Source organism: Coregonus lavaretus (genome assembly GCF_964263955.1).
Source record: "Coregonus lavaretus genome assembly, chromosome: 7".
Lineage (NCBI taxonomy): Eukaryota > Metazoa > Chordata > Actinopteri > Salmoniformes > Salmonidae > Coregonus > Coregonus lavaretus.
The window spans coordinates 51,400,132-51,419,912 of record NC_139994.1 but is presented as its reverse complement, the minus strand read 5'-3'; the positions used below and the strand labels follow the sequence as shown (position 1 = coordinate 51,419,912).

Sequence of the window (19,781 nt, the reverse complement as noted above, 5' to 3'; positions counted from 1 at the left end):
TGTGCCACTCGGGAGGTTAATAAAGCAGTGTTCTCTAATTCACAACCAGACAGATCAGAAAAGATCTAAAACAGAATGGCCAGAACCTTCCTACCAGCACTACTGCTCTATGGATTGAGTAAGTAAGCTACTGTTAATTCTAACATGGAGACAGAGTAAGACTGACTGCATCAGTCAAGTATAAACAGAATGTTCAGTGCAGCATTTCTTCCTGATTTCTAACATGTACATGTGATATCAACAATTATATTCATTAACATAGGACTTTGTTCTTTGTATTTCAGGTTTGGTCTCTGTTTCGGTTTCTCAGTCTCAGACTATGGAGGTCCGTACTGGGGATACCATCACCTTGCAGCGCTCCAATGTTACAACGGCTGTGGGACACATAGCATGGTCAACGGATCAGAGCCTGTCTGTATCTCATCTATGTATGGCTATAATTCAACAGCTGATCTCCACAATGGTTTTCAAAGGAGCCATTTGGAAATGTTCAGCACCAACACCACTATCTTTCTTAAAATCACAAAAGTGGAAATAGCTGACTGTGGCCTGTATTTCTGTGGATTGTATCCACATAGCCACATGTTCTTTGTCAACGCAACAGTTCAAAAAATTCAAGGTACGTTATCAACTATTTATCTGGCTTTTGATGCATTTGAAAATGTTTATCAACCTATTCAGGAGTTATCATGAAACACAGGCAAACCATTGATGGACATGTTTTTTTATCATTACAATTTGGAGACAAAATAAGTATTTATTCTTACTAATCTCAATGTTATAGGGCACAACGGAGGTGAGGAAATACCATCCAAAAATATTGAGTTCGTCTTTCTTTCTCATGTAGATAAAACATAATAATAATTAAGCAAAATGTTTAGGTTTGTCATTAAAGGACCACCTAGTGATTAAATAAAATGTAATCTAATAGGACAATGTAATGGAACTATCAGTCTAGCAGGAGAGGATGATGATGGAACCATGTACCTCCTTCCCCTGGTTGTGAACCTGGATGTTGTGACTGCTGTTCTACTGATCCTCATCCTGGTCCTCAAGATCAGACGAGACGCAAACAGACACAACACAGGTAGGAGCCCATTTCATGATAATGTGGGACCTGTGAACTACACCTTTAATGTGGATGTTTTTCCCGTGACATACTGTACACTGACGATCAGAAGAGTCAGTGAGTACACTAGAATGGAATGATCCATTAATCCATTCTCTTGTCTCTCTTTTATATCATATTCAGGACCTGATTCTCAAAGACAACAACAAAATGATCAGGTAAATACTGCATGATTAAATACTGAATTATAAGCAATTCAGAAACAGTGAAAATTACAACTGTAGTCTATGTCATTGTGTTTGCAAATCCAGATGCATTGAATTATTCCGCCCTGAATTTCACCTCCAAGAAGAGGAAGATGGAGAGGAGAAGAGAGAAGGAGCTGGACCCCCATGCAGTGTATGCTGCTACAAGATGACAAAGTGCCATATCTTTGAATGCAAGTTTAAATCCTTCTATATTGTATGTGTAGTTAAAATAAATGTTTAGAAATGTAAATCAGTAAATATCTCTGTAGTGTTTGTGAGTTGTACCTCAGGGCCACTGTAGCTCTCTCCAACTTGGTTAGGCAACAAAGCTCAGTGGTACAGGGTGTGGGTAGTCCCCTGTAGCTCAGTTGGTAGAGCAAGGCGCTTGCAACGCCAGGGTTGTGGGTTCGTTTCCCACGGGGGGCCAGTATGAAAAATGTATGCACGCACTAACTGTAAGTTGCTCTGGATAAGAGCATCTAGTAAAATGTTAGAGAGGAAGGGTTAGAAGTCAAAACACAACTGTTTAATGGTTGCAGAGGAGCAGTTGCCTCACTTAACTTAGATGTCTGTTGTGTGTGTTAGTGATTTAAAAAAAATATTTTTATAGGGTGACCCTGAGGGGCAAAGTACCCAGCAGTAGACAATTGCATTATACTGATCACTTATAAAGACAAATAAAGAGATCAATCAAAATGACCTTTGTCGTGATGTTATTTGCCCCTTAGTATTTCCTGTCTTGGCTTTGCACTGATCACAGCCCCCTATTCTGAGAAGCACCTTATAAGGAGAATAGGACTGGGGTTTGAGGTAGAGGAGGGGCCAGTGAGGGTACGCATCACTTCCTGTGGTGTGAGTGACAGGAAGGATCAGCTCAGTGTAGAGTGAGACCTGCTGAGGTGAACATCACTGGGTCTCTCATAGACTAACACTGGGGGATGAAATGTCCCTTATGCTCTCTCTCTCTTGCCCGATTTTCAGTCCACCTGCCATTAGATAGAATTGGCAAAATATTTGTGTGTAAGAGTAAATGCCTGGGTTATTTGAGGGCGTGGGGGGTGGGGTGGGGGGGCTCTTTACACACGTCTCTTCATTTGTTCATTTGGACGGTAAACACCAGACCCCTGCCGCTCAGTTAGATGTGCAAAGTATGTCAAGAATATAAACAAGCTAAAAGCATTTTCCAAACCCTAAACTGTGCAGGGTTTCTTAAACTATGGGTCCTGAGTTATGAGAATACATCTATAATCAAACACTATTTCTTCTTACTTTGGGTTGTTGGAGGTCGATTTTGGTCACGGGAGGACAGTCAATTTCTCATTTGGGTCTCGAGTTGAAAACGTTTAAGGACCCTACAGTATTCAACAACAGGACAAAGTGCAGATAAAGATTGAGTGTCATCTCAATATTTTTGTCAACTCTTCCTTCATGGAAAAAAAGAAGGTATTGGTATCAAAAAAAGGTTTGAAATTAGGCCAACAAAAACATATATTATTCAATGCTATTGCGGTTACAACTAGTATTAGTATTTAATGTTGGAGGCTTATGATGCAGCTTTTATGCAGTGGTGGGTCAATTTACATTATGGATAACTTTAACCCTTGGGCTGGGCTGTGTTGGGGTCGGTAGTATAAGCAGCACTAGAGATCCTTCACTGTTTCCTGTCCAAACATCAAAAGAGAAATCATTTCAGTAAATGTTTCATTTCTCTCAAAAAAGAAGCAACCATATCAAGCCAATATTTGATTGCCTTGATCCAGTAACTCTGACTTGATTTATAATGTCTTCTTAAAAATGCAATTCCCGGGAAGCTCAAACTATGGTAAGCTAGAGGACACACATCTAAGATTGTAGTCAGCCAATAAAATCTCTTGTTTCAGTGTTCCCTCCTACTGTATGACGGCTACATGTAAAGTGTCATCATATATAAGGTGCCGATAAGGTATCACACGTTCAGACCCACACACTATACAGTGCAGAAGGGACTAATGTTACAATGATGAATAGAGAAGTACTTTTGTTTTACATCAACTTGTGTAAGTGTAAGATATTTTAATTGAGTTCCTTTTTAATCATTTGTAGTATGTAGTTTGAATATGATAAGTGAAGTGGATGTTCTGTCTGTTATGGGTATAAATGGTTTATCCATGTCTTTGTCTTTGATCCATTTTATTTGTCTGCTTTGACAGTTAGTGCTTTTACCAAACCAAACGTAATCCAACCAGACCCTGTGATGGTTACTGAGCTGGGAGGCACCGTGACTCTCACTTGCCTTTGTCCAGATAAGTCAGTGACCAGATTTCATTGGTTCAAGCAGAGTTTTGGACAGAAACCCCTCCTCGTGTCGTTATCTTTTTATGTTGGCCAAGACAGTTATTATTCCAACAACTTTATCAAGGACTTTACTGAGACCAAACGTTTGGGTGTGAGGAGAGGAGTCTACAGCTGTAACTTGACCATATCCAAGACAGAGCCAGGGGACTCAGCTACATACTATTGTTCCATTACAGCCATCTATGAGCAAATATTTGGAGAGGGAACTGTTTTAATTGTCAAAGGTAACACAATGTCTTTCTTCAATTTCAAATTGTGTGGCCCTGTATGTTGATATGTTCGTTCAACTGCTTCATCAAATGCTAGTGATGAATACATGTCTTTTCATGCTCTTCACCAAAACACCTTAGATTTACTTTAGTTACTCACTTTCTTCAGGTTCAGAGTCCAACAGCATGTCTGTGCTCCAGCAGCCTGTGTCTGAGTCAGTCCAGCCAGGAGACTCTGTGACTCTGAACTGTACAATACACACTGAGACCTGTGTAGGAGAACACAGTGTCTATTGGTTCAGACATGGCTCAGGAGAATCCCATCCAGGAATCTTTTACACCGATGGAGACAGGCGTGATCAGTGTGAGAAAAGCCCTGATGCTGGGTCTCCTACACAGAGCTGTGTCTACAACCTCCCCAAGAGGAACGTCAGCCTCTCTGATGCTGGGACTTATTACTGTGCTGTGGCCTCATGTTGGGAGATACTATTTGGGAACGGGACCAAGCTGGACATTCAAGGTAAATCCCATTTAATCTGTAAATATCCCCAACAATACTGTATTTTTATGCAAATGGCCTACCTCCAAATGATCATATACATTTGTCTCAACAAGCTATACAATATCACATTTAGCATTTGATGCCATATTTTATTGTTTGATGATCTTCCTAAGCGCTCATGAATACAATATGAATTCCCTGATATCCTTTCCACAGTTTCAGAGCATGATTTTCCATTTGATCTGAGTCCTGCTGTTCTGGCCTTGGTCGTCTCCAACATCGTTCTGGGGATAGTGACCCTTCTACTTGTCTGGGCGCTGTGCAAGACTCGGAACAGAGATAGCAGAGGTATTACTGTATATCTAATGCATCCAATGTATCTAACGTTATGCTGATGTATCTAATGTTACATGCATCTCTATGCAATGTACCTTCTGTAAATATCAGTTAAATGACCAAAGTAGAAGCATTGTTAATTAACTACATGAGGTTAAAAAGAGATAGATTGTCATAAAAAATAATAGGTGGCCTTCCTCTTTTTCAATCTCTTTGAAGGGAGGACAGATGTCCCAACATCCCAGGGCAATCAGGTACATTTGTCAACATTTATAAACATAGTATATTTTCAGTTTTTACAAGAAACTGCCATTTACCTTTCCTTACGGCTAGTATTCAGCTGTTTGTGCTTTATATGTTATGAAGCTTTATTGGAAGTAATAGGTCACTCTACTAGATGAAGCCTTCTGATCTTTGTGATCGTTGTTAATTTTTCCATGGAACTTCTGCCTGTCACTGTTCCACTGACTGTCAGGTCATTGTAGTGGGTGTACAGTCTGAACAGTCCTGTCTTTTGTAGAGTGTTTTCTTCCACAGGAGAATAGAAACATTATATAGTAGATCATGATATCATCATAATGTATTTTCACATGGCTCCACCCCCCTCAGAATCAAGACAGTGACATGTTGAACTATGCAGCTGTGAGTTTCACCCCCAAGAAGAACTCCTCCTCCTCTAGAAGAGCAAGAGAGAAGACCAGCAGAGAGGATGCAGTGTACTCTGAGGTCAGATACCTGCAGCAGCAGTGAAAGATATCACCACTGTCACAAAGACATCAAGAATAACTTTTTTTTAAACTATTTGTAGCCTAATGAAACAGCTTTTAGTAATTGAAATTAGTATGGAATTTACAATGCAACAAAAAAAATGTAATTTTAACATTGTCTGTATGTTAGATGTACAGTGGGGGAAAAAAGTATTTAGTCAGCCACCAATTGTGCAAGTTCTCCCACTTAAAAAGATGAGAGAGGCCCGTAATTTTCATCATAGGTACACGTCAACTATGACAGAAAAATCCAGAAAATCACATTGTAGGATTGTTAATGAATGTATTAGCAAATTATGGTGGAAAATAAGTATTTGGTCACCTACAAACAAGCAAGATTTCTGGCTCTCAGAGACCTGTAACTTCTTCTTTAAGAGGCTCCTCTGTCCTTCACTCGTTACCTGTATTAATGGCACCTGTTTGAACTTGTTATCAGTATAAAAGACATCTGTCCACAACCTCAAACAGTCACACTCCAAACTCCACTATGGCCAAGACCAAAGAGCTGTCAAAGGACACCAGAAACAAAATTGTAGACCTGCACCAGGCTGGGAAGACTGAATCTGCAATAGGTAAGCAGCTTGGTTTGAAGAAATCAACTGTGGGAGCAATTATTAGGAAATGGAAGACATATAAGGTTTATCCATGTCTTTGTCTTTGATCCATTTTATTTGTTTGCTTTGACAGTTTGTGCTTTTACCAAACCAAACGTAATCCAACCAACCCCTGTGATGGTTACTGAGCTGGGAGGCACCGTGACTCTCACTTGCCATTGTCCAGATAAGTCAGTGACCAGATTTAATTGGTTCAAGCAGAGTTTTGGACTGCAACCCCTCCACATGACGTCATCTCTTTATGTGGGTCAAGACAGTAATTATTCCAACAACTTTATCAAGGAATTTACTGAGACCAAACGTTTGGGTGTGAGGAGAGGAGACTACAGCTGTAACTTGACCATATCCAAGACAGAGCCAGGGGACTCAGCTACATACTATTGTTCCATTACAGCCATCTATGAGGTTACATTTGGAGAGGGAACTGTTTTAATTGTCAAAGGTAACTAAACATTTGCTTCTTCAATTTCAAATTGTGTGGCCCTGTATGTTGATATGTTCGTACAACTGCTTCATCAAATGCTAGTGATGAATACATGGCTTTTCATGTTTTTCACCCACTTAGTCTTATTTGAGTTACTCACTCTCTTCAGGTTCAGAGTCCAACAGCATGTCTGTGCTCCAGCAGCCTGTGTCTGAGTCAGTCCAGCCAGGAGACTCTGTGACTCTGAACTGTACAATACACACTGAGACCTGTGTAGGAGAACATAGTGTCTATTGGTTCAGACATGGCTCAGGAGTATCCCGTCCAGGAATCATTTACACCCATGGAGACAGGAGTGATCAGTGTGAGAAGAGCTCTGAGGCTGGGTCTCCTACACAGAGCTGTGTCTACAACCTCCCCAAGAGGAACCTCAGCCTCTCTGATGCTGGGACTTACTACTGTGCTGTGGCCATATGTGGGGAGATACTGTTTCGGAACGGGACCAAGCTGAACATTCATGGTAAATCCCATTTAATCTGTAAATATCCCCAACCATACTGTCTATTTATGCAGACGGCCTACCTCCAAATGACCCCATACATTTGTCTCAACAAGCTATACAATAACACCATTAGCTTTTGATTCCATATTTTTCTGTTTAATGAAATTCCTAAGCGCTCATGAATACAATATGAATTCCCTGATACCCTTTGCACAGTTCCAGAGCATGATTCTCCATTTGATCAGTCCAACTGTTCTGGCCTTGGTCGTCTCCAACATCGTCCTGGGGATAGTGACCCTTCTACTTGTCTGGGTGCTGTGCAAGACTCAGAACAGAGATAGCAGAGGTATTACTGTATATCTAATGTATCCAATGTATCTAATGTTATAACTGATGTATCTAATGTTTCATGCATCTCTATGCAATGTACCTTCTGTAAATATCAGCTAAATAACCAACGTATAAGCATTGTTAATTAACTACATGAGGTTAAAAAGAGATAGATTGTCATAAAAAATAATAGCTGGCCTTCCTCTATTTCAATCTCTTTGAAGGGAGGACAGATGTCCCAACATCCCAGGGTAATCAGGTACATTTGTCAACATTTATAAATATAGTATATTTTCAGTTTTTACAACAAACTGCCATTTAACTTTCTTTCCACCTAATATTCAGCATATTTGTGCTTTATGTGTTATTAAAATGTATTGGAAGTAATAGGTCACTGTACTAGATGAAGCCTTCTGATCTTTGTGATCGTTGTTCATTTTTCCATGGAACTTCTGCCTGTCACTGTTCCACTGACTGTCAGGTCATTGTAGTGGGTGTACAGTCTGAACAGTCCTGTCTTTTGTAGAGTGTTTTCTTCCACAGGAGAATAGAAACATTATATAATAGATCATGATATCATCATAATGTATTTCCTCATGGCTCCACCACCCTCAGAATCAAGACAGTGACATGTTGAACTATGCAGCTGTGAGTTTCACCCCCAAGAAGAACTCCTCCTCCTCTAGAAGAGCAAGAGAGAAGACCAGCAGAGAGGATGCAGTGTACTCTGATGTCAGATACCTGCAACAGCAGTGAAATATATCACCACTGTCACAAAGACACCAAGGTGAAATTAGTATGGAATTTACAATTGTAACATTGTCTGTATGTTAGATTTATATAATGATCATGTAATGCCTTAAATAGCCATAACTTTTTACAGCTTTTTATTGTAAGAAATCATCTGATAGAGAATCCCATTTTGGCTGCATGACCGTGTGTTTGTAACATAATAAACCATTCATTTTTATGCTGTTTGGGTAAAATCACTGGGGAGGCCAAGCCATTTTACAACCTATGTGTTGTGATAATTGCATTGTTTACTCTATAACCTGTTAACTCATATGCCTTGAGACCATCATATATAGGCCTAAAGACCAAGACAATAAGAAGACACAATGCCAGAATAAATTCAACCACACCTTTGTTCTTTCACAAAACCGGATAGCAACCTTTGTCCAGTGAAGTCCACAAAGCATATTGAATGTACAGTAACAGACAGTTGCATGACCACAGCATGGTCAAGGAAGTTAATGTTTCCCACATTTTCGGACCACTAAACAACTACTGATTTAGAACCACAGAGAGTTACCACAAGTCACAAAGAAAACAGGAGCTGCCTCCACTATTCCAGCACCATTTCAAATTCAACATTTCAACATCATCAAATCACCTCTGCTTAGTCTAATACAGTGACAACTAAAAGATACCAAAAACTATTTAGTTCAATCAACGTAAGCTAAATATTATGTGGCTGTCCATGGTTCTGATTTCTGTGTGCGTGTTTGTGTGTGTATGTGTGTGTGAGTGTGTTCGTGCAAGTAGAAAAACACGTTGACTCACCCTACTTGTAGAGAAACGCCAATGCCACACGCTTTTATTTGTTGTTGTCCTAGGCTACCTGGCTAAAATGCTTGCTCGTTAGCCTAACTTCCATTCATGGGCAACATTAGCTAGTTAACATTAGCCTTCTACATCTACCTACATATTGAACTTCCATCCTCTCAGGCCAGGGGCACAACAATGTATGAATTCATGGTTGGATCAGAATGGCGGTTATAATCAGAATTAAGAAAAAACATGAATCCAAATCCCTATCTCCATCCGTTGCTAATTTAGGCAAGGGACAATTTTAGTCAGCTGGCTATTCACTGGAGGACAACAACACAACAAGATGCAACAATACAAGTTTTTCTGTCAATGACGTATGCTCTCAATGGGATTTGAAAGGAGTGATGTTAAGGTGCATCCTGTTTCCATTGATCATCCTTGAGATGTTTCTACAACTTTATTGGAGTCGACCTGTGGTAAATTCAATTGATTGGACATGATTTGGAAAGGCACACACCTGTCTATAGAAGGTCGCTGTCACGCCCTGGCTCTGGGGACTCTTAAATGTTGAGCCAGGGTGTGGATTTTTCTATGTTTAGTTTTCTATGTTTTTTGTTCTAGATCTTTTAGATCTATGTTGGCCAGGGTGGTTCCCAATCAGAGGCAGCTGTAGCTTGTTGTCTCTGATTGGGGACCATACTTAGGCAGCCTGTTGGCACCAGTTAGTTGGTGGGATCTTGTTCCGTAAAGGTTTGTGTTGTTGTAACCACAGGACTTCATGTATCGTTCGTTTTGTTGTTTTGTTCGTGTGTTGTGTACTAAATAAAATGTACGCTTATCACGCTGCGCCTTGGTTCCACGAGTCATCAGTCAACGTGCGTGACAGTTGCACAGTTGAATGTGCATGTCAGAGCAAAAACCAAACCATGAGGTTGAAGGAATTGTCCGTAGAGATCCGAGACAGGATTGTGTCGAGGCACAGATATAGGGAAGGGTACCAAAAAATTTCTGCAGCATTGAAGGTCCCCAAGAACACAGTGGCCTACATAATTCTTAAATGGAAGAAGTTTGGAACCACCAAGACTCTTCCTAGAGCTGGCCGCATGGCCAAACTGAGCAATCGGGGGAGAAGGGCCTTGGTCAGGGATTTGACCAAGAACCCGATGGTCACTCTGAAAAAGCTCCAGAGTTCCTCTGTGGAGATGGGAGAACCTTCCAGAAGGACAACAATTTCTGCAGCACACCACCAATCAGGGATTTTTGGTAGAGAGGCCATACGGAAACCACTCCTCAGTAAAAGGCACATGGCAGCCCACTTGGAGTTTGCCAAAAGGCTCCTAAAAGGCTCTCAGACCATGAGAAACAAGATTCTCTGGTCTGATGAAACCAAGATTGAACTCTTTGGCCTGAATGCCAAGTGTCACGTCTGGAGGAAACCTGGCACCTTCCCTACGGTGAAGCATTGTGGTGGCAGCATCATGCTGTGGGGATATTTTTCAGCGGCAGGGACTGGAAGACTAGTCAGGGTCAAGGGAAAGATGAACGAAGCAAAGTACAAAGAGATCCTTGATGAAAACCTGCTTCAGAACGCTCAGGACCTCAGACTGGGGCTAAGGTTCACCTTCCAACAGGAAAACAACCCTAAGCACACAGCCAAGACAACGCAGGAGTGGCTTCGGGATAAGTCTCTGAATGTCCTTGAGTGGCCAGCCAGAGCCCAGACTTGAACAAGATCGAACATATCTGGCGAGACCTGAAAAAAGCTGTGCAGCGATGCTACCCATCCAATCTGACAGAGCTTGAGAGGATCTGCAGAGAAGAATGGGAGAAACTCCCCAAATAGAGGTGTGCCAAGCTTGTCAATATGTCCGTTTTTTATTTTTAATACATTTGCAAAAATGTCTAGAAACCTGTTTTTGCTTTGTCGTTATGGGGTATTGGGTGTAGATTGATGATTTTTTTTTTTTATCTAATCCATTTTAGAATAAGGCTGTAACATAACAAAATGTGGAAAAAGTCAAGGGGTCTGAATACTTTCCGAAAGCACTGTATATTTCAATCTGAAATACATAGTTTGCATAGTTCAATAATAAGTTTGCACTATTACAGCTTGCTCTACCTGCTCCAAATGAATGAGAGATGGTGTCGTAGAAATGTAGATAGACTTTATTACACAAATTAACAAAAGCCGAGCTGGTCTGCAGAGCAACTGCCTTCCCAACACTCAGCCCTCAGTTTCTATACAATTCTATTCCTGCTCATTTTACATACTTTTTAGCTTAAACCCTCCCAGTTTAGTTCCTCCACCATTGTTTCCAAGCTTTCATCTTTAGACCGCTCAGCCCACTCTCTTAAGTTATAATAGCGGCGAAATCTGACTTCTCCTCCTCCTATGTATTCAGTCTCCTCCTTCTAGTGGAAGAACCAAGCTTTCTCATGTAAAAAATAACAGAGCCATCTCCTGGCTCTGCTCTGTTTATTCTAAAACATATACATCGATACTTAAATATGGTTTAAACATGGCAAGTGCATAACCCATTCTCAACCATATACATTTAAGACATTCCTCATGCATTGCCTCATGCATAACAGTATTTCCCACACATAGTAAGAATGAGCAGGCCCATTCCAAAGAGCCATGTCCTGACTCTGGCTCAGCCTCCCTCCTTGTGTACCACTCGGTACCACCCTCTGTATTCACTTAGTCATACTGCTTGTCTTTATGATTAACTATGGTTTAACTTTATAGTCTAAAAAGATTTACTATGTTTAACATATGGTCTACAGAAAAATACCCAATAATGGCCAGACAGAGTTTTGTCGTTGTCCTCTGTAGAGAGATCCCTATCATGTGTGGCTCCTCAGAGGAGGAAGGGGAGGACCATCCTACTCAGTGAATTTCAGAAGGAAAAAAAATTGTGAAACATTAAAAAAGTTATCCTTTTTAGATAAAACTATACTAAATATATTCACAACACCAAATCATTGACTAAAACACACTGTTTTGCAATTAAGTTCTACAGTAGTCTCAGCAGCACTCTGTAGGGCAGCACCATGGTGTAGCCGGAGGAAAGCTAGCTTCTGTCCTCCTCTGGGTACATTGACTTGAATACAAAACCTAGGAGGCTAATGGTTCTCACCCCCTTCCATAGACATACACAGTAATTATGACAATTTCTGGAGGACGTCCACCAAACTATCAGAGCTCTTGCAGCATGAAATGACATGTTGTCCACCCAATCAAAGGATCAGAGAATGAATCTAGTACTGAAAGCATAACATTTCAAAATGGGGTCACGGGCAAAAAGGTTTGGGAAGCCCTGGGTTAGTATATCTGACACCCAGACAGATATGCATGCCATGATCATGAGCTAAAAACAAGTATGGGTAGCTGCAGCCCAATATGGCGACCGGAGTATGGGCGAGTGGGTGTGTCGAAAGGAGTGGGTGTATGGAAAGCAAATCAGCTAATTGGGCAGATTTGTTGCCACTCAAGACCGTTTTGCATGGCTGATTTGGCTGAATGACGAGACGATAAGCCGGTGACCAGTGCACCGCTGTTGTATCGACGTGCCTGCTGACCTGAGGTGCTTCTTACTGGGCAGCTATATCACTGTCGTGTCGTCAGCAGTAGCTAACGTGGCCATGTTTTACCATCACATTATTTTATTTCATGTAGGATAGCAGCATACACAATAACTAATATTGATAACCATCTAGATGTCACCTTGATACATACATACAGTCTACTACTCAATGGGGAGACCATGAACAGCAACAACACCAGGACACACTGCCCTTTGCTCCCGTTTGCCAAGCACTAATGTCCGGCAACAGCGTGGGAAGTAGCTACCTACTGTAGTAGCCAATATCAGGGTGACAGTCACAGTAAGCACACACACACAACACAAACTCTCATGGTCCAAACACGCCAAGACAGTCGTGAAGAGGGCACGACAACACCTTTTCCCCCTCAGCAGACTGAAAAGATTTGGCATGGGTCCCCAGATCCTCAAAAAGTTATACAACTGCACCATCGAGAGCATCCTGACTGGTTGCATCACCGCCTGGTATGGTAACTGCTTGGCTTCCGACAGTAAGGTGCTACAGAGGGTAGTACGTATGTCCCAGTACATCACTGGGGCCAAGCTTCCTGCCATCCAGGACCGATATACTAGGCGTTGTCAGAGGAAGGCCCAAAAAATTGTCAAAGACTCCAGTCACCCAAGACACAGACTGTTCTCTCTGCTACCGCATGGAAAGTGGTACCGGAGCGCCAAGTCTAGGTCCAAAAGGCTCCTTAACGGCTGAGGTGAACATCACTGGGTCTCTCATAGACTAACACTGGGGGATGAAATGTACCTTATTCTCTCTCTCTCTCTCTCTCTCTCTCTCTCTCTCTCTCTCTCTCTCTCTCTCTCTCTCTCTCTCTCTCTCCCTCTCTCTCTCTCTCTCTCTCTCTCTCTCTCTCAGTATGTCAGTATTTCCAGTCCACCTATCAACAGGTTGGTAATGCATTTAATCGTTGATTGGGGTGGTAGTGCACACGCTCTTCTCACACCTCTTTTCATCTGTTCATCTGGACGGTGAACACCAGACCGCTGCCGCTCAGTTAGATGTGCAAAGTATGTCAAGAATACAAACAAGCTAAAAGCATTTTCCAAACCCTAAACTGTGCAGTGTTTCTTAAACTATGGGTCCTGAGTTATCAGAATACATCTATTATCACTAACTATTTCTTCTTACTTCGGGTCGTTGGAGGTCGATTTTCGTCACGGGAGGACATTCAATTTCTCATTTGGGTCTCGAGTTGAAAACGTTTCAGAACCCTAAAGCACTCAGGAAGATGTGCTTTAGGGTTAAGATGTAGTGTCATCTCAATAGTTTTGTCAACTCTTCCTTCATGAAAAAAAATAAGGTATATGCAGTGGTGTATTCAGTTTGCCAATAGGCACCTAAAGGACTCTCAGACCATGAGAAACACGATTCTCTGGTCTGATGAAACCAAGATTGAACTCTTTGGCCTGAATGCCAAGCGACAAATCTGGAGGAATCCTTGCACATTTACATTTACATTTACGTCATTTAGCAGACGCTCTTATCCAGAGCGACTTACAAATTGGTGCATTCACCTTATAGCCAGTGGGTTAACCACTTTACAAGTTTCTCAATACTTTGTTATATACCCTTTGTTGGCAATGACACAGGTCAAACGTTTTCTGTAAGTCTTCACAAGGTTTTCACACACTGTTGCAGGTATTTTGGCCCATTCCTCCATGCAGATCTCCTCTAGAGCAGTGATGTTTTGGGGCTGTCGCTGGGCAACACAGACTTTCAACTCCCTCCAAAGATTTTCTATGGAGTTGAGATCTGGAGACTGGCTAGGCCACTCCAGGACCTTGAAATGCTTCTTACGAAGCCACTCCTTCGTTGCCCGGGCGGTGTGTTTGGGATCATTGTCATGCTGAAAGACCCAGCCACGTTTCATCTTCAATGCCCTTGCTGATGGAAGGAGATTTTCACTCAAAATCTCACGATACATGGCCCCATTCATTCTTTCCTTTACACGGATCAGTCGTCCTGGTCCCTTTGCAGAAAAACAGCCCCAAAGCATGATGTTTCCACCCCCATGCTTCACAGTAGGTATGGTGTTCTTTGGATGCAACTCAGCATTCTTTGTCCTCCAAACACGACGAGTTGAGTTTTTACCAAAAAGTTCTATTTTGGTTTCATCTGACCATATGACATTCTCCCAATCCTCTTCTGGATCATCCAAATGCACTCTAGCAAACTTCAGACAGGCCTGGACATGTACTGGCTTAAGCAGGGGGACACGTCTGGCACTGCAGGATTTGAGTCCCTGGCGGCGTAGTGTGTTACTGATGGTAGGCTTTGTTACTTTGGTCCCAGCTCTCTGCAGGTCATTCACTAGGTCCCCCCGTGTGGTTCTGGGATTTTTGCACACCGTTCTTGTGATCATTTTGACCCCACGGGGTGAGATCTTGCGTGGAGCCCCAGTACGAGGGAGATTATCAGTGGTCTTCTATGTCTTCCATTTCCTAATAATTGCTCACACAGTTGATTTCTTCAAACCAAGCTGGTTACCTATTGCAGATTCAGTCTTCCCAGTGTGGTGCAGGTCTACAATTTTGTTTCTGGTGTCCTTTGACAGCTCTTTGGTCTTGGCCATAGTGGAGTTTGGAGTGTGACTGTTTGAGGTTGTGGACAGGTGTCTTTTATACTGATAACAAGTTCAAACAGGTGCCATTCATACAGGTAACGAGTGGAGGACAGAGGAGCCTCTTAAAGAAGAAGTTACAGGTCTGTGAGAGCCAGAAATCTTGCTTGTTTGTTGGTGACCAAATACTTATTTTCCACCATAATTTGCAAATAAATTCATTAAAAATCCTACAATGTGATTTTCTTGATTTTTTTTCCTCAATTTGTCTGTCATAGTTGACGTGTACCTATGATGAAAATTACAGGCCTCTCTCATCTTTTTAAGTGGGAGAACTTGCACAATTGGAGGCTGACTAAATACATTTTTCCCCCACTGTATCTTTGTATCTGAGAGAAGAAAGTATGACTCTCAGATCAGGTAGAGTCTTGTTGGTGTCTTAAACATTGTCATAGCTTTATCCCTCAGTGTCTCAGTGTCTCTATCCCTATTTGATATTTCACAGATGGTTTTAAGGAGGACCATCTTCTGTTCATGTACTGCCTGGGCGTAGCGTTGGGTCTGTGTGTCATTGTCACGCCCTGACCTATAGAACTCTTGTTTGTTGAGTCAGGGTGTGGAATTCTATGTTAGACATTCTATGTTTAGGTTTTAGTTTTTCTATTTCTATGTCTGGCCGGGTATGATTCCCAATCAGAGGCAGCTGTCGCTCATTGTCTCTGATTGGGGATCATACTTAGGTAGCCCATTGCCTGCTGTGTATTGTGGGATCTTGTTCCTGTTAGGCTGGTATGTGTATAGCCCTTTGGACGTCACGTCACGTCACGTCACGTCACGTCACGTCACGTCACGTCACGTCACGTTGTTTCTTGTTTTGTTGAATGTTTATTTAGTTAATAAACATGTACGCTCTTCACACTGCACCTTGGTCTGACCCATCTCTCAACGTTCGTGACAGTCATCCTCATCATTGTCTATACTTGTGTTTTGTACAAGATGAGCAAGTGCATAGGTAAGCAATATTATTGTGCATGATACAGTATGCTTATCAATTGTTGGTACAGTTACATTATTTTACATGTTTTGGCCAAAATTGGTCATAAAAGCTCGTCATCGGCACTGTGTAGCTCAGTTGGTAGAGCATGGCTTTTGCAACGCCAGGGTTGTGGGTTCGATTCCCACGGGGGGCCAGTATGAAAATGTATGCACTCACTAACCGTAAGTTGCTCTGGATAAGAGCGTCTGCTAAATGACTAAAATGTAAATGTTGATTGTATTGATTCTTGTTTGATTAAAAGGAACGCACACTCAGCTATGTGCTCCTGCAGTCCCCAGTCATGATAACCAGGTAACCTGACCTAACACTTGTTTAGCTGTTGCTGAATCAATGGGTTTTTCCTTCAATCAAAATACGAAAATATGCATTTTATTAGAAGGGTTGTTTCACTATACCACAATACTTAGTCTAATACCAAATATTTGGATAATCATTTTTTGCTATTCTTCTCAGGATCAAGAGCCTGATACTCTCCATTACGCCGCTCTGAACGTCGTCCACCAGAAACTGAAGGCCGGGAGACAGGGGAACGCCATGGAGAGAGACACTGTGTATTCTGGGGTGAGACGCCAAAACATGGACTGAAATGTCAACTTTTCCTCTTTAATAACTTGCATTGATTCTGTGTTCTCTACACTGTATGTATGACTGTGGCTTTTACATTGTAAGTTACAATGTCTTTTTACATTGATACTGTTCAATTTTGATCAAATAAAACATTAAACTGCTTTCATATAGAGGATTTTCATTCATATTTTTCTCTTTCCTTACATTTCTACAACACTTTCACCCACAGATTAAGTGGGCAACAACCATATCAAGCCTATGCTCAATGTAAAGAAGATGGTTGGTTGCATAATAACTGTTAATATGTATATATTGCTGGTGTTTTAGCCTCTCAAACTGTCTTCTTTTAGTTGTATCCTGTATCACAGCTCTCTGTGGTGTTCTGACTGCCCTAAATAGATTTTCCACTCACGTAAACTCAACTCTAACCCCCAGCAATGACCGTCAGTCCTCACCACACTCTCTTTTCACACACCATCAAAAACCACAAAAATCTATCACTGAGAACACAACTCTCTCTCTCTCCATAAGAAAAGACTGAACTAAAAATAAACTTCTTAGCTGAATATACTTTGAACAGAATTGATATGGTTGAGAGACTGATTTCCAATTTGACATAGTAACTGGGCAGTTTTCAAAAATTATTGACAAAATGTGAATATGTATAAGTGCACCTTGTAGGACTGCAATCAATTTCTTTTTCAACAGGGAGCAGCAGTGTACATGGAAGTCCCCATAACTGCCTCAACAGAGTTGGCAGCAACATGTAGTTGTCAAAGTTCATTAATTTGAAGTATCATAGACAACTTGCCTTTCTGTGATAGTTCATGTGGCTAGCCGAAATAGCAGTCAAACAAATGCCAAAAAAGACAATGTGTGGCTATGAAGAATCTATAACAAGGTAATATAGTTATTAAATGCTTATTACACATCTATAACATGTTAGAAATAATTTCCAGTTGCTTTAAGTAGCAACCACCTAAAAAGCCAGGCAGTCATCATCACTGGATCATTACTACTAACCTCAACATAGTTATAAAGTGTAACTTAGTAACAAGGAGCAACAATCATTCAAAATGAAACAGGTAGTAGAGTGATCTGTATGATGAAGACAATGACTCATGTGTGTAGTTTTGTAATTGAGTTCCAGGGAGTCATTGCATAAGTAAGGCAACAAACATATTTTTCAAGTAATATCTCCTCTAAAATGTCTTGACCTTCTTTTAGACGTGTTGATAGCATGACACTCACATCCACCCACACACAGCTAACAAGTTCACAGGTACTTGCGGTCTGCTCTAAGTACGAGGCCATATCTAGGCTTTGGTCAGGCCTGCTGGCTTTGTACACACAGGACCCTCCTACCTGCTCTCTGTGTCTCTGTGGTTTTCAGCAGGATGTCTATCTGGCGTCAGTCTGTTGTTTTCACATTTGTTACTGTTGTTCATGTTCCTACTGACAGCTTGCAGTCACAGCAAACCAGTTTTTTATAAACTTACTCTGATATATATAGTTATCTGAAATCAGTTACAAACCACAAAGAACTGCTAATGAACTATTTGAACTCTCCAAGTTAAGCATCATGTGTAATACAGCACCATTTATTGTATAGCTATGTGCTCAGGGGGAAGGGCCATGTTATGATGATGTCATGACTAATGGGAGAACTAGTACATTCTCAATCAGACAAGTGTTCTAGGAATACTGCAGGGTTCTCTGTAAGGAGACCAATTGAGGAGGATCCTCCTGATAGATTGCCTGCTATGAGAACGGTGTGTCATGTATATTGGTTATATTAGGCTGGGGTGTCCAATCAGTCATGCACTCTCAGGTGTTATATTTCAGTTAGTGCATGCTTCTGTGAATGATAGGGAATGAGACTGACATACAAATGACTTGTTTCATTCTATAGTTGTTTATCTCATATACCCTCCCACAGCTCTACCCCTTTTCACCCGTATACATTTACTTGTTAGTCACTTAGAAGATGCTCTTATCCGGAGCAAGTAGGGTTAAGTGCCTTGCGCAAGGGCACATCCACTGATTTTTCGACTATTCGGCTCGGGAATTCAAACAAGCAACCTTTCGGTTACTGTCCCAATGCTCTTAACGTCTAGACAAGACAAGACATGTTCTATGTATAACAGCACTCCTATGGGTCATCTGGAGTACTGTAACTGTTGAATGAGTTGTTCAAAATAATAATAGTTTTTTTTCAAATACTTTAAGTAGACTTGGTTTTGCTGGTCTTCTGCAATGGAGGCAAGATAAAGTAAGTGTGAGAAAACAAATAGTCTACCAATGGCAGGTATCTTAGTGGGTAAGAGCGTTGTGCCAGTAACCGAAAGGTTGCTGGTTCTAATCTCAGAGCCGACTAGGTGAAAAATCTGTAGATGTGCCCTTAAACAAGGCACTTAACCCTAATTGCTCCTGTAAGTCGCTCTGGATAAGAGTGTCTGCTAAATGACGTAAATGTTTCATATTGCATTTTTAAAATTAATGACCTGTGACCTTGTATATCAATTGATTAAATTGCTCTTCTGAAATCCCTGTATATGTTGCTTCTTTTAGCATCAATAAATATCCATTTAACTGTTACTGACTAAAATAGACTTGTTCCTTCTCTTGTGTTCTGTACATAGAGTATGTCTGTATGAATGTGTGCAGAGGGCTTCTGCAGACCCAACCTACTGATAAATGCTAAACCCACCCATGCTTGCACCCGCACAGTGAGATGTTCACAGGTACCTCCACACTGTGGTCTGCTGTGAGCACAAAACAAGGCTGTCTCTACGCTTTGGACAGGCCTGCTTGCCTTTTACATACCCTGTGTCTCTATGTGGTTTTCAGCAGGATGTCTATGTGGTGTCACTCTGTTTTCTCTCATTCTTTCATTGTTGTTCACAACCAAGACAATTAGCAATGCAGTCCACTTATATACTGTATGCCATGTAGCCTGTATCTTGTCACAAGATCATAGGTTTAATTAGTTCAAACTACAATCATTTGTTTACAGAGTTTAAAGTAGAACTTGTATCAATGTATGCTAGGCTACAGCCAAGAGGCCTGCCCCCCGAGGTACACCCCTACTAA

At 41.3% G+C, this 19,781-nt stretch overlaps 2 protein-coding genes across 2 annotated transcripts in view; one reads left to right on the top strand and one right to left on the bottom strand.

The window, feature by feature from the left end:
- Window positions 1-19,781, bottom strand: part of LOC311132566 (uncharacterized protein) — a gene marked incomplete at both ends in the record, with an annotated part of 291,847 nt that overhangs the window by 107,555 nt on the left and 164,511 nt on the right. The gene's annotated exons all lie outside the window — the stretch shown is intronic.
- Window positions 982-15,649, top strand: LOC311131828 (uncharacterized protein; the record flags this gene model as incomplete). Its single annotated transcript, XM_084164957.1, has 6 exons — window positions 982-1,087; window positions 3,507-3,875; window positions 4,030-4,380; window positions 4,579-4,710; window positions 6,673-7,023; window positions 15,570-15,649. The coding sequence occupies 6 exons, from the start codon at window positions 982-984 to the stop codon at window positions 15,647-15,649; spliced, it is 1,389 nt and encodes a 462-aa protein (XP_084021083.1).